The sequence below is a fragment of the Mandrillus leucophaeus genome, unplaced genomic scaffold (genome assembly GCF_000951045.1).
Source record: "Mandrillus leucophaeus isolate KB7577 unplaced genomic scaffold, Mleu.le_1.0 Scaffold316, whole genome shotgun sequence".
In the NCBI taxonomy this organism is placed as follows: domain Eukaryota; kingdom Metazoa; phylum Chordata; class Mammalia; order Primates; family Cercopithecidae; genus Mandrillus; species Mandrillus leucophaeus.
The window spans coordinates 2,211,927-2,228,195 of NW_012103321.1; the positions used below are offsets into that span (position 1 = coordinate 2,211,927).

Genomic DNA, 16,269 nt, shown 5'->3' on the forward strand with positions numbered 1-16,269 from the left:
GTTGGAATTCATTAATTCTGTTAATTTACTTATTGTATATTTACCTGGCTTGCCAAGGATATATAGAGGGGTATCCAGTGAAAAGCTATGAAAGTAATTCTATCAAGGTTTCTTTCTAATTAATTTATGTTTGATTTTAAACAAAACCACTTTATTAGTATATAAAATAGACTTATAGTATATATTTTTTGTGAACTCTGTGACTGGAAGCAAGCAACAACAATAAAAGCAATACTCTTATTTATTAAAGGATTAAAAATATATTTTCTTCTGGGAAACATGTTGTCACTTTAATACTTGCTTGTTCTCAGTACTAAATTAAATCAAAATGGAAAGTTAAAGCAAGGAAAACTCAATTTGCCTCTATTGCTAGAGTAGTCCATGGATTTATTTGAAGAATTATTGCATCTTTAGAGAATATCAATGTTGGATTTCCTTTTAGTGGTGTCTGTAATGGAGTCCTGCTATGAGCTGTTAGAGCTTCCATTTTGTTAGTGCCAGATTAGTACCACTCTGATTGTTGTAGGCTGAGAAAATACAGATAAATTGAATTTATAAGTGATGAGTTTGTGCTAAGTGCAGTTCTATAATAATTCCACTAGATAAAAGCAGTGGCAAAATCTATTCAGCTTAATGCATGAGCCAGTTTAGGGGTTCCCAGCTAAAACAGAGCCCATGCTAAACAAGCCAATATCATTCTTTCAGAATATTGTCTTAAATTATTAATTTAAATTTTAATTTATTTTATATTCCTGTTTGTTTTTTAGCTACAAAAGAGCTATAAGCATGTATTTCTAATTTTATATATGTTGCAGTATAAGAAAAATAAAATAGATCCTGAAAATTCATGATAATTTTTTACTTTCAGAAAGTTTTACACGTTACAGAAGCTTGAGAAACATTGATCTACGTGATGGCTTCTTAGATGAAAGAATGTAAAATATGTTGACATGTTTTGTATAATATTTAGTTGGTGTAGAGGTTAGTAGATATAATTAATAGTTCTTGCCTCTTTATTTTTTTTTAATTTTGGAGTCTTGCTCTGTCGCCCATGCTGGAGTGCAGTGGCGTGATCTGGGCTCACTGCAACTTCTGCCTCCCAGGTTCACGTGATTCCCCTGCCTCAGCCTCCTGAGTAGCTGGGATTACAGGCGCATGGCACCACACCCAGCTAATTTTTTTTTTTTTTTTGTATTTTAGTAGAGATGGGGTTTCACCATGTTGGTCAGGATGGTCTCGATTTCCTGACCTTGCAATCTGCCTGCCTTGGCCTCCCAAAGTGCTGGGATTACAGGTGTGAGCCATTGCACCTGGCCTAGTTCTTGCCTGTTGAAGAGTTTTTTAGACAATATAGAATAGATATAGTTTTATCCAACAAAATTATAAGTATCTTGATAATAGGTAATATTTTCAAGGCTAATAGAAAGTTTATTAAGCAAAAACCATTTTATTTATCACATGTTTTGTTATAGGCTGCAACGTACTCCTATCAAACTCCAGTGTTTTGCCTTGGATCCTATAACTTCAGCCAAGGAAACCATAGGTTACATCGTTCTGGATTTAAGAACCGCCCAAGAAACAAAGCAGGTATTGCCCTTTTGATGTTTTGCTAATGATTATGTTAGACAGTTGATTATTTTCAGTAGATAACAGATTGATGAAAAGGACGTGAAATACTAGACCTGATCAATCATAGGCTTAAGCCAACATGGCAGTTCTTTTTTTTTTTTTTTTTTTTTTGAGATGGAGTCTCTGTTACCCAGGCTGAAGTGCAGTAGCACAATCTTGGCTCACTGCAACCTCCACTTTCCAAGTTCAAGCAGTTCTCCCTGCCTCAGCCTCCTGAGTAGCTGGGATTACAGGCGCTCATCACCACGCCTGGCTAATTTTTGTCTTTTTAGTTGGAGTTTTGCCATGTTGGCCAGGCTGGTTTCAAACTCCTCACCTCAGGTGATCTGCCTGCCTCAGCCTCCCAAAGTGCTGAGATTACAGGCGTGAGCCACTGCACCCAGTCAGTATGGCAGTTCTTATGTTTTAGTTTATGAATTAGATTTAGAAAATCTCAACATTTTAATCATTTCCTTGGCCAAGAACTGTCTTTCTCAAAAAAAGGTCTCTGAACTCACTTGTATCCAAGTTGCTATTATCAGAAGCTTAACATGCCTAGCCCCTGAGCTTTCCTTTTAAAGGTGGTTAATCCTCTTCCAATGTTTCCTGCTTCAGTGAATTGTCGCCACTCCCCTTTCAGTTTTACAAGTTAGAAATACAGAAGTCTTCCTTGACATTTTTCCTTTTCCTTCCCCCATAACCACCTATTCCAGTTGGTTTTTTCCCTCCTGATCTCTCTGCTATTCTGCTTTTCACTGCTGCCACTCCAAACTCAGCTGCTATTGTTTCTTACCTTGGCTATCATAATAGCCTCCCTGCTTCCTGCTCCTTGCATAGCAGTCAGAGCAAGTGAACTTATTGAAACACACTTGATGTTATCTAACCAGTACCTCTCTCTCTGCCCCACTACTCCCAAGAAAAGGAACTCAGAATCGTCCTGATTCCTGTGATAGTGACTTTTATTATTTAACATGGTGCGGTTTAGGGCTTTTTTTTTTTTTTTTTTTTTTTTTTGAGATGGAGTCTTGCTCTGTCGCCCAGGCTGGAGTGTAGTGGCGCTATCTCAGCTCACTGCAAGCTCCGAGTCCTGGGTTCACGCCATACTTCCGCCTTAGCCTCCCGAGTTGCTGGGACTACAGGTGCCTGCCACCACGCCCGGCTAATTTTTTAAAAATTTTTTTTTATTTTTAGTAGAGATGGGGTTTCACCATGTTAGCCAGGATGGTTTCAAACTCCTGACCTCATTATCTGCCTGCCTGGGCCTCCCAAAGTGCTGGGATTCCAGGCGTGAGCCACCGCGCCCAACCGCTGCTTAGGGCTTTGAGTCTCTTCTGCCCTTTTCGTATGTGACTGCCTTTAGAAACCTCCCTTGCAATGTTTCTGCTTGTCTTGGGTCATAATTTTCTTAAGGGGGAAAAAAAGCTAAAAAATTAAAATAATATCTTCTCTTTTATTTAAAACTCCTTTCTTGATTTGAATCTTAAATTGGTATTCTGTGAAGAAAAATTTATCTCTTACTAACGTTTTTGCTGCTGATAGCAATGATATTTGCATATGATCAGTCAGCCTAGCCCAAGGTTGGAATAATTTAAAAGAAACTGCAATTTTAAAATGCTTTAAAAGAGGACTTGTTTTCCTCCCATCCTTGGTACTCATTACCTCTCTGCCCCTAAATCTTATCCTGAAAAGGTTTTTCCTTCTTTAGTTTTAGACCCTGGGCCTTGATTGGGCTCTTGATGTTTCTCTTAACCACCTTATCTCATGTAACGTGCAAGTGTCTAGAAGACACTTCTGCAGTCAGTTTAGTTGCAGAGAAGGTAAATCCTCTTAGGAGGGTATCTGAGGGATGAGGTCACGCCTTTAAATACTCTTGGCATTCCTTGTCCCCTTGTCCTTTAGGACAGTTTGTCAACGTATTTGTAATCAAAGTTAGGGAGAAATGGCTCAGTTATTTAAACCAAATGCTGTATTGCTTATTCTCTCCTGTTTGTCAGCATAAATATTTGAAATTGGATGGTACAATATTTGAAGCTCAAAATAAATTGATTCTCTGTAAATAAATATAAACAGAAAAAAATCCAGACTTATTTTTCTGAGTTATGTAACAGAAAAAGTCATCAATTCTCTGAGTAGCTGGAAATCTTTCTTTCAGGCTTATATTCAAAATTATAACATATTTGTCATAAGAAATACATCAGTAAACTGCATTATGCGTTTTTATCTTTAAAAACTTAGGTTGTTGATTTTTATTTAAACCTATGGCCTACTTAATTCTGTTTTACTTATCAAACATGACTTGAATGTAAAATAGCAGTATAGGCACCATTTATTAATGTCTTTATATAACGAAGACAATATAAGCACCATCTACTATATCTTTATATAACAAATTATCAGAGTAAAAAATGCTGTTTCCAAGTATTGAGATGGTGTTCCCACTGACCAGTGATTCCTGCACTAATAATATATGTAGGCATGATGTATTTCAGGCGGTCTTGAGTACTAGAATTTCTGAGGTTGGTCTAGTGGGGATATTAAAATAATTTAGGATGCTTTATTCTGTAAGAAGGGTTTTGTTTCAATATCAGTCAAGTACCTGGTTCATAATCCACCACTCTTCCATCAGGCCTTGACTTTAGTATTTTGTTAATGCTTTTTATTAACACTAATAAGATTTTCTTTTTTCTTTTTCTTATTTATTTATTTTTTTTGCAACAGGGTCTCACTCCTGTTGCTCAGGCTGGAGTGCAGTGGTGCGATCATGGCTCATTGCAGCTTCAATTTATCATGCTCAAGCAATCCTCCCATCTCAGCCTCCCAGGTGTGCACCACCATGCCTGGCTAATTTTTCGTATTTTTAGTAGAGACGGACGGGATTTCGCCATGTTGCCCAGGCTGGTCTTGAACTCCTGGACTCAAGTGATGTGCCCACCTCGGCCTTCCAAAGCATTGGGATTACAGGCATGAGCCATCCATCCAAGATTTTCCTTTGCTTATTGATATAAGCAGAACAAAGCAGGTCTGTGGCAGAAAGAAAAGGTATACTTTTAAAATGTGAGAAGATAGAGGTTCAGGAATTAGAAAACTGGTAGTTTTTTGTGTTGCTTAAGGGATGGAGTGACATTGGGGATATAAGGTGAAAGGTAGAAAGAAATATATTATGCTTTCTTCCTTTTAATATTTTACCTCTTGAAGCATAGAAGACAAGCAAAGAAAACAATTTAAACTTCTACATAGTTTTTCCAGAGGAAAATTCAGTTGATGGCTTCCTGAGGATTAATTTGTTTTGAGAAAAATGTGAAAAAAAATTGTTTATAGAGGATAAAGTACTGAAAAGCTACAAGAAATTTATTTAGAACCATATAGCATTTCCCAATATTTTTTTTCCCTTATTAACTAGTAGGTGTTTTGTTATTTTGTTATTCTCTAGGCACCAAAATGGTACCAGTTGCTGAGTAATAAATACACCAAATTCAAGTCTGAGATACAGATAAGTATTGCTTTGGAAACCGATACAAAGGCACCAGTGGATAGCTTTAAAGCAAAGGGGGCTCCCCCTCGAGATGGAAAAGGTTTGTGCATCATCTCTAAAAACATTCTCTGAGAAGTTCCATCTTTGGACTAGAGCTTTAGAAGGGGGAGTGTTATAGGGAGATATATGCAGGGTGTAAACTGTTCTTCAGACAAGTGTTGTGACATTGTTACACATGCAGCACTTGTTGCTCTTAGCTCTTGTTTACAAATCTTAGGACATTTTTTTCTTTATTTGTTATGTAATAGAACAAAGCACAATGTTGTATAGTTTTAAAAATTTGCTACTTAGGACAATTTTCTTCCTAGGATGAGTACAGGAAAGCCCAAAATGGTCATGCTGTTCTCTGTTTATTAACTCAACTGTAGTTTAACAAAACCTTTATATTTTTTCTTTTTAAATTAATACACTTTATTTTTTAGAGCAGTTTTAGTTTCACAGTAAAATTAAGCAGAGAGAAATGAGAGTTCTTCTATATACTCCCTGTCCCCACATATTTGCAGCCTGCTTGCTGTCAACATGCCACACCAGAGTGGTGATGCTACAGTGCATGAACATACATCATTCATATCAGTGTCACCCAGGGTCCATAGTTTTACACTGGGTTTCTCTCTTGGTGTTGTACATTCTATGGGTTTTGACAAATGTAAATGACTCGTAGTATCCACTATTGTAGTATCATACAGAGTAGTTTCACTACCCTAAAAATCATCTGTGCTCCTCCTATTCATTCCTCCCTCCTCCCAGCCCCCTTGGCAACTATTGATCTTTTTTACTGTCTCCATAGTTTTGCCTTTTCCCGAATGTCATATCGTTGGAATAATTTCATATACAGCCTTTTCCAGCTTGGTTTCTTTCCCTTAGTCGTAAGTGCATGTAAGGTTACTTCATGTCTTTGCATGGCTTGATAGCCCATTCCTTTTGAGTGTTGAGTAATAGTCAATTGTCTGGATGTATCACAGTTTATTTTTTCACTCAGCTCCTAAGGGACGTCTTGGTCGCTTCTAACTTTTGGCAATTATAAATAAAGCTACTGTAAACTGCTGTAAACATCTGTGTGCAGGTTCTTATGTGGACAGAAGTTTTCAGTTCGTTTGGGTAAATTTCCAGGATTTCAGTCATTGGATCATGTGGTAAGAGTATGTTTAGTTCTGTAAGAAATATCCGCACTACTTTCCAAAGTGGCTGTGCTATTTGGCATTCCCACCAGCAATGAGTGAGAATTTCTGTTGCTCCATATTGTTACCAGAATTTAGTGGTGTTAGTGTTTTGAATTTTGGCCATTCTACTAGGTATATCATAGTATCTCGTTGTTTTAATTTGCAGTTTCTCAATGACATAGGATGTTGAGCATGTTTGCATATGCTTACCTACTATGTGTATATCTTCTCTGAGGTATCTGCTCAGGTCTTTGGCCCATTTTTAAATTGGGTTGTTCATTTTCTTGTTGAATTGTAAGAGTTCTTTGTATATTTTGGATAATAGTTCTTTATCAGATATGAATTTTACATATATGTTTTCCCAGTATGTGGCTTAACTTCTCATTCTGTTGACATTGTCTTTCCCAGAGCAGAAGTTTTAAATTTTAATGAAGTCTAGCTTATGAGTTGTTGCATTCATGGATTGTGCCTTTGTAGTTGTATCTGAAAAATCATTGCCACCACCCAAGGCCATCTAGGTTTCTCCTTTGTTATCTTCTAGGACTTTTATAGTTTTGCAGTTCACATTTAGGTCTGTAATCCTTTCTGAGTTAATTTTTGGAAAGGTCGTAAAGTCTGTGTCTAGATTCACTTTTTGCATATAGATGTCCAGTTGTTCCAGCACCATTTGTTGAAAAGACTTTCTTTGCTCCATTGCATTGTCTTTCTCCTTTGTCAAAGATCAGTTGACTTTACTTATGTGAGTCTATATCTGGTCTCTTTATTATGTTCCATCGATCTGTTTGTCTATTTGTTTGTCAATGCAACACTGTCTTGATTACTGTAGCTTCAAGTAGGACTTGAAGTCAGTGCCAGTCCTCTGACTCTATTCTTTGTCTTCAATATTGAATTGGCTGTTCTGATTCTTTTGCTTCTCCATATAAACTTAAGAATTAGTTTGTCAGTATCTACAAAATAATTTGCTGGGATTTTTATTGGGATTGTGTTGAATCTGTAGATCAAGTTGGGAAGAACTGACATCTTGACAATATTGAGTCTTCCTGTCTGTGAACATGCACTCCATTTATTTAGTTCTTTGATTTCTTTTATCAAAGTTTTATAGTTTTCTTCATATAGATCTTACATATTTTGTTAGATTTATATCTGAGTTCTTTATTTTTGGGGGTGTTCATGTAAATTTTATTTGTTCATTGCTGGCATATAAGAAAACTGTTGACTTGTGTATTTGTATCTTGTAACCTTGCTATAACCTCGTGTGTGTGTGTGTGTGTGTGTGTGTGTGTGTGTGTTTTGCTTGTTTTGTTTTTTGAGACAGGGTCTCGCTCTGTCACCCAGGCTGGAGTGCAGTGGTGTGATCTTGGCTTACTGTATCCCTGTCTCCCAGGTTCAAGCGATTCTCCTGCCTCAGCTTCCTAGGTAGCTGGGACTACAGGTTTATGCCACCATGCCCAGCTAATTTTTGTATTTTAGTAGAGAGAGGGTTTCACTACATTGGCCAGGCCAGTCTCAAACTACTGACCTCAGGTGATCTGCCTGCCTCAGCCTCCCAGAGTCCTGGGATTACAGGCATAAGCCACCACACCTGGCCTTTTTTTAAATTCGTTTCGTCGTCGTTGTTGATTCTTTCCACAGACTTTTTTATGTAATCATGTCCTCTGTGAACAAAGACAATTATACTTTTTCTTTCCTAATCTGTATACTTTTCCTTTTCTTTTGTATTAGTAAGGCTCTAAGTATGATGTTGAAAAGGTGTGGTGAGAGGGGACATCCTTGTCTTGTACCTGATCTTGAATGCTTCAGGTTTTTCACCATTAAGTATAATGTTAGCTGCAGGTTTTTAAATATTCTTTATTAATTGAGGAAGTTTCCTTCTAATTCTGGTTTATTGAGAGTTTTTATCATTAATAGATAATGGATTTTGTCAAATACTTTTTCTGCATCTATTGATAAGATTATGTGATTTTGTTTTTCTTCATTAGGCTGTTGATGTGATGGATTACATTAATTGATTTTCGAATGTTGAATCAGTCTTGCATACCTGGGATAAATCCCACTTGATCATGGTGTATATTTTTCTTTCTAAAAACCTTTTATAAAGATGGAATCTCCCTATGTTGCCAAGACTGGTCTCGAACTCCTGAGCTCAAGTGATCCTCCCACCCCAGCCTCCCAAAGTGCTGGAATTACAGGTGTGAGCCACCATGCCCGGCCTGTAATTCTTTTTATACACTGATGGATTTGATTGGCTAATATTTTGTTGAAGATTTTTGCATTTGTGTTCATGAGAGATATTGGTCTGTATTTTTTGTTTTCTTTATTGTAATGTCTTTGATTTTGTTATTAGGATGATGCTGGCCTCATAGAATGAGTTAGGAAGTATTCTCTATGTTTCTAGCTTCTGAAAGAGATTATAGAGAATTGGTATAATTTCTTCCTTAAATGTTTGGTGGAATTCATCAGTGATTTCTAGACCTGGTGCTTTCTGTTTGGGAAGGTTACTGATTATTGACTCAATTTCTTTAATAGATATAGGCCTATTCAGATTGTCTATTTACTCTTGTATGAGTTTTGGCATATTGTTTCTTTCAAGGAATTGGTCTGTTTCATCTAGATTATCAAATTTGTGGACCTAGACATCTTCGTAGTATTCCTTTATTATTATTTTAATACCCATAGGCGCTGTAGTGATCCCATCTTTCATTTCTGATATTGGTAATTTGTATCCTTTCTTTTCTTTTCTTTTCTTTTCTTTTTTTTCTTATTGAGCCTGGCTAGAGGCTTATTGATTTTATTTATCTTTTCAGAGAACCAGCTTTTGATTTTGTTAATTTTTCTGTATTGATTTCCTGTCTTCAGTTCCATTGATTTTCTCTAATTTTTATTATTATCTTCTGCTTACTTGGACCTAATTTGCTCTTCTTTTTCTGGTTTCCTAAAGTGGAAGCTTAGATGTTTGATTTTAGATCTTCTCTTCTAACAAACGTATGCATTTAATGCTGTAAATCTTCCTCTAAGCACTGCTTTCATTGCATGTCACAATTTCTGTGCCCAGCGAAATTATCCTTCAAAAGTGAAGGAGAAATAAAAACTCAAATAAAAATTGTGTCTCACAATTTTTGTTGTGTTTTCGTTTTCGTTTAGTTCAAGATATTTTAAATTTATCTTGAGATTTTTTTTTTGACCCGTGTTTTATTTAGAAGTATGTTTAATCTCCAAGTATTTTGGGATTTTCCAGCTATCTCTGTTACTGATTTCTAGTTTATGTAGCCTGATAGCAGACACGATTACTATTCTTAAATTTGTTCATGTGTGTTTTATGGCCCAGAATTGCTCTGTCTTGGTGAACTTTCTCTGTAAGCTTGAGAAGAATATGTATTCTGCTGCTGTTGTTTGAAGTGGTCTGTAGATATCCATTGCGTCCAGTTGATTGATAATGTTGAGTTCAACTATGTCAATGATTTTCTGCCTGCTGGATCTGTCCATTTTTGATAGTGTGTGTTAAAGTCTCCAAGTTGGATTCAACTGTTTCTCCTTGCAGTTCTGTTAGTTTTTGCTGCATGTATTTTGATACTCTGTTAGGTGCATTCACATTAAAAATTATTTTGTCTCTTTGGAGAATTGACTCCTTTATGATCATGAAATATTCCTCTTTCCTTGTTAACTTTCTTTGGTCTGTAGTCTCTTCTATCTGAAATTGATATAACTCCTACCATTTTCTTTTGATTAGTATAGCTTTTAATCTATATTTGTTTTATATTTAAAGTGGGTTTCTTGTAGATAACATATAGTTGGATCTTGTTTTTTGATCCAGTCTGACAATCTGTTTTTTAATTGGTACATTTAAACTATTGATGTTCGAGGTGATTATTAATATGTTGTGTGAATAACCTTATTTGTTAGTGTTTTGTATTTGTTTCTCTTGTTCCTTAGTCCTGTTTTTGTCTGTTACTCTTTTCCCACGTTTGTGGTTTTAATTTTATTTTCTCTTTCTTGCATATCAGTTATACTTTTTTGTTTTTGTTCTTTTTTTACTTTTTTAGTGGTTGCCCTAGAGTTTGCACCATACATTTACAAATTTCGAATAACAGTATAGTGCTTTTACTTTGAAGGTCCAGCTTCAAATAACACAATTCTGCTTCACAGGTTGTTTTAGGTATTTTAAAATAAAATATTACTAATCCCTCCTTCTTGTCCCTTGTATCATTACTTTCAGTTATACATCAGCATACACACGCACATGCGTACACACACACATAATTGAAGAACCTTTTATCTGTTAGATCAATTAAGAATAAAAAAAAAGTTTTTATTTTACTTTCATTTATTCTCTGATGATATTCATTTCTTTGTGTAGATCTGAGCTTCTTACCCATGCCATTTTTCTTGTCTGTGAAGAGCTTTTTAATATTTCTTGCACACAGGTCTACTGGCAACGAATGCCCTCAATTTTTATTTGAGAGTTTTTATTTGTCCTTCACTTTTGAAGGATAATTTAACTGGGCACAGAATTCTAGGGTGGTGTTTTTTTTTTTTTTTTTCTCTCAACATTGTAAATACTTCATTCTACCCTTCTTGCTTGCATGGCTTCCGAGAAATTGGATGTAATTCTTATCTTTGGTCTCCTAGAAGTAAGATTTTTTTTTCCTGTTTGACTTCTTTCAATATTTTCTCTTTAGCTTTGATTTTCTGATGTTTTTATATGGGATGCCTAGCAGCAAGTTTTGTTTTGGCATTGATCCTGCTCAGTGTTCTCTGAGCTTCCTGAATCTGTGGTTTGGTGTGTCATTAATTGGGGGAAATTCTCAGTAATTATTGCTTCAAATATTTCTTCTGTTCCTTTCTCTCTTTTTTCTTCTGGTATTCCCAGTCTGTGTTTATTACCCCATTTTTAGTTATCTCACAGTTCTGAGATGTTCTGTTCTGTTCTATGTTCCCCCCCCCCCGCTGCCCCCCCCAGTCTTTTTTCTCTTGACGTTCCAGTTTTGGAAATTCCTATTGTCATATCCAGCTAAGAGATTCTTTCCTTAGCCTGTGTCCCATCTACTAATGAACCAATTCTCATAGTCATTCATTTCTGTTATAGTATTTTTTGTCTCTAGCATTTCTTTTTAATTCTTTCTTACACTTTACCATCTTTCTGCTCCCATTATCTCTCTGCTCTTGTATGCTGTCTACTTTTTTCATTAAATCCTTATAAGGCGTATTAATCATAGTTTAAAATTTTTTTTCTGTTTTGATGATTCCAACATTCCTGCCATATGCTTGTTTCGTCTCTTCAAAACTGTGTTTTTTCTTTCTGTTTTTTTTTCCTTTTAGTATGCCTTGCAATTTTTTGTTGCAAGCCAGACATGATGTATGGGGCAAAAGGAACTGCTATAAATAGACCTTAGTAATGTAGTGGTCAGGAGTGGGGAAGGAGAAGCATTCTATAGACTTGTGGTTAGGTCTCAGTCTTTTACTGAGCCTGTGCCCTTTGGGTCTGAACTTCACCATTGCTTCTCAGTTTTTTCTCCCCTTAGATGGGGCAGAGTGTCTGGAGGGGCTGGAGTTGTGTATTCCCTTCCCTTGCATGGAAGACTAGAGGCAGCTGGAGTTGGGTATTTGTCTTCTCCCAGGTCGGTTAAGCTCTGATAGAACCTCAACAGGTTAGGCTCTGGCAAATAGTTTCTCCCGAGGGCAGGCCTTGTTAACAAAAGCAGAATTGTCTTTTCTCTTCCCTATGCCAGAAGAATGAGGGAACTTTTCTCTGATATTCACTGTGAGGACCTGGTAGAGCTCCTGGAGGTAAAAGTCACAAAAGTGTGGGGCTCCCTTGTGACTGGGTCCCCCTGGAGTTTTTATCTCTCAGGCTGGTTCACACCAAGCTAGTAGCAATTCCTCCCAGTTCAGGTTTTCCTACTTCCTGCATTGGCTCTTTCTGTTCCAAAATTGTGATTCTCTGTAGCTCCCTGTTTGTTTCCTTAGTTTTGGGGAGCAGCAGTTTTCTTGAGACTTCACTTCTCTGACAGATCTATGGACAGTTGTTAATTTTTAGTTCGTCCAGCTGTTTATTTGCTATTAGGGCTAAGTGAAGATTTCTAAGCTCTGTGTGCCAGACTGCATTATTTCTTCTTCAGTGTTTTACAGTCCCTATTTTCTTTTTGGTAAAATGATGGAATTGAATGAGATAGTCTCTAAAGTTCTTTCCTACTCTAATATCTAGTGATTCCATCTCTTGTGTAAACTTTTTCTGTAGAGGAAGAAGGAAGAAGGTGTCTTCTGGAAGTGAGAGAAACAAGTAGTGAAATTGAAATCATACAATTGGCATTCTGTGCTTCAGTCATGTTGCATGCAATGTCCTAGACTTATCTGGAAAATAACGTTAATAGCACTCTTTGTATTGGCACATATATTCTTAGTTCAGTGAATTTATAAATAGTCTTGTCCTAAAAGTTTAATTCTGAGTTGAGAATTACCTTTTGAATTGAGAAGATAATTATAATTCAGTATTTTAACAATAACTTTTCCTCAGTTTCTTCTCTTACCAGTACTTCTTAACTTCCTTTTAGCCTTTTCTTCCTCTTCCCAACCTTTATATGTTAAAGAAATCTCTTCTCATTCTGTATACACTCTTCTAATGCAATCTTATTTATTTACCAGGCATCAATCATACTCTTCTGTGCCGAAGACCCCCCACTTAGGCCTTTGGACCCACATATCACTTGCCTCCTGGACATCTTCTTTTGGATGACCTGTAGGCACCATGAACCCAATAGATGGTTAAATTGAACTTCAGCGATGTGTTTGCCAAAATGGCATATGTCATAAGTAGTGAAATCAGGATATGAACTTGGAAGTCAGATTCTAGAGCCTTTATTATTTTTTCCCTCAGTGAAAAAATATTTTTAAGAATTTGTTTTCTGTTGTGAAATAATCTGTCTTCCCCAAAAGTTGGAAGTATGTTATGAAGAAGAATATTTTTCCCTGGACTATTTGAGAGGAATTTACTACCTAATGCACCTGAATATTTGGAGTATTTATTAGAGCATTCTCCTTCATAATCATGGTATATCCATCAGAACTGGGAAATTTACATCAATATATGAACACATGTAACCTTATTACATTAATGAAACATTGATACATTATTACTACCTAATTTCATTTGAGTTTTGTTTTACCAATTGTCTTTTCCCAATAATTTCTGTTATAGGTAAAGGATTTAGTTTAGAATTAGATGTTTATATTGAATTGTTGTATCTGTGTATTCTGAAATAGTTCCTTGATCTTTCCATGACCTTAAAATTTTGAAAATTGCAGGCCAGTTAATTTGTAGATTGTTTCATGACTTGAGTTTGTCTGATTTTAGATTTAGCTTATGCATCTTTGGCAGGAATATCACCGAAGAGATGCCACGTTCTTCCAATTGCATCTTATCAGGTGGTGCACAGTTTTGATTTGTCCTATTACTGATGCTAACTTTGATGACTTGATTAAAGTGTTGTGTGTTAGTGTTCTCAACTGTAAACTTGTTCTTTTTTCCTTTGTAATTAATAACTTTTGTGGGGCAGAATTGTGAAATTTTGAATATATTCAATTTATTAGACCTTCAATTCATTTATTTCTATCAGTCTGAATTTACAGTTTTCTCTTTTTGTTTAGTGTTTTATAATATTTAACTACCCTTGAATATTTGTCCCGGATTTGGGCAGCCCTTTCAAGTTGCTTTTGTTTGCTTTTGAATGTCTCCATGATTCCTTGAACTTATCAACAAATATTTTCAGGCACAGCAAGATGTTCCAAGCTCATCTTGTGCTTACCCTGTCTCAGCTGTGGATTCAGCCATTTCTCGAAGGAGCCCTGCTTCCTTTTAGTAAAGAATGATTTTTAGAAGCCAAGATCTAGGTGCTAGGTACGTTAGCTGATAATCGAGGTGTCACTGCTCCCAGGCCCTTTCAGTAGACAAAGTGAGGGAATTTGTGTATATATGTGTACACACACATATAAATACATACACACATTTGTATATATACATATGATCTTACCTGTTTTTTGCTGCTATGATAGAATACTACAGACTGAGTAATTTATAAAGAACAGAAATTTATTTCTCACAGTGCTGGAGGCTGGGAAGTTCAAAATCAAGGTGGCATCTGGTGAGGGACTTTGTCCTGCATCCTCACATATTGGAAGACTGAAGAGCAAGAGCGGAACTCTCTCCACCAAGCCCTTTTATAAGAGCGCCTGATCTCATTCATTAGGGAGGAACTCTCATGGCCTAATCACCTGTTTAAGACCTTATCTCGTAATATCATCACATTGGCCATTAAGTTTCAACACCTGAGTTTTGGAGGGAACACATTGAAACCATAGCACATGTACACCATTTTGCTTATGTTTATCAGTATACATTGAACAGGGCCAGGTGCGGTGGTTCACGCCTGTTCTAGCACTTTGGGAGGCTGAGGCAGGTGGATCAGTTGAGGACAGGAGTTCGAGACTGGCCTGGCCAACATGGTGAAACCCCTTTTATACTAAAAATACAAAAAATTAGCCTGGCTTGGTGGCACAAGCCTGTAATCCCAGCTACTCAGGAGGCTGAGGCGGCAGAATTGCTTGAACCCCGGGGGGGCAGAGGTTGCAGTTAGCCAAGATCCACTTCAGCCTGGGTGACAGAGCGAGACTCTGTCTCAATAAAAAACAAAAACAAAAAACACCATATATATGTGTATATATATGTATGTATATATATGATATCTGAATTGATGCTGTTCTATGTATATTGAATTCAGATTCAATATCAGAATTGATGTTCTTCTATATATATGTATATAGATTGATGCCTCAGTATATATAATTCAATTCAGATTGACACCAATTCAGATTGACACCTTCAATTCCATTCCAACACCACAAGATTTATTCTAGTTTTCACCTTCACCCTATTTGTAACACCCTTCACTGTCAGTGAGAACATGTCATAGTTATTTTAACTTCTAAGCTCTGTCGGCCTTACTATGTAATGGCTACCTTTATTAAAGTGCTTAATGGGTCAGAGGCTGTGCTAAATGCTTTGCTTTCATTATTTAATTTGATCTTTCAACAACTCTATAAAAGCTTTCTAGAAAAAAAATGGAGACTAAAAGAGATGGGTATAGTTTCCCTATGCAACAAGTGAAGGACAGAACTGAGATTGGAACCTTGGTCTATGTGACTTAGATATCTGTGCTCTTAATCATTATACTGTTTTCAGCCACTGCTACTTTGAGCACAACTCTTTAGGATTAACTCCTAGAAGAAGGATTGCTTGTTTATAGGGTATGCACATGTAAAATTTTGATAGGCCCTGATACATCACCCTCTAGTAAGTTATTCTAGTGTATACCTGCCAACATTGAGAGCACTCACTTTCCTGCATTCTTCTCAACATTGGATATTATCAATTATTTTAGTTGTGTATATTTTTTGTTTTTTAAATCAATTTGAAAAACGCTGTCCCTCTTCAGTCTCCTCATACTAAAGCCTATTTGATTATGTCAGTTTTCTTCTCAAAACTGATTTCATGATTTTCTCTTATTCTTAGAAAACTATCCAAAAATGTATCTGGATAGCATACAGAAAGAGTGTATGATATGGCTTCTGCCTATCCAGCCCCACCTCCCTCTGTATGTCAGTTCTCACTCTGTAATCTGGCACCCTATGCCTGTGTCAGTTTTCTCACGCATACTTTCTCTTGTTTGCTTCTGTGTTTTTGTACATACTGTCCCTTCTGTCTAGAACACTCTTTTTTTTACTCCCCCATTCCCTGTTCAGCTACCCTTTTCTTCTTAGCCAAATATAGTTTATTCACTTTCCAGTTTAGATTCACTATAAAACCTATGTTAGATGCCTTTTCTTTGTGGTTTATTACCTTAAGGTTTTAAAGGGTTACTTCAGAATTTTATATACAGAAAGAATATACTGGTTAAGTAAGGTTTCTTTGGTGAGTAT

The 16,269-nt window shown here is 36.4% G+C and overlaps 1 protein-coding gene across 3 annotated transcripts in view; it reads left to right on the forward strand.

The window, feature by feature from the left end:
- CEP120 (centrosomal protein 120kDa) overlaps window positions 1–16,269 on the forward strand; it is a 75,292-nt gene that overhangs the window by 5,906 nt on the left and 53,117 nt on the right. For all 3 annotated transcript variants that reach the window (XM_011987772.1, XM_011987773.1, XM_011987771.1), the window contains 2 exons: window positions 1,473–1,587; window positions 5,039–5,180. In XM_011987772.1, coding sequence (XP_011843162.1) covers window positions 1,473–1,587; window positions 5,039–5,180 — 257 coding nt within the window. The remainder of the gene's footprint in view (window positions 1–1,472; window positions 1,588–5,038; window positions 5,181–16,269) is intronic.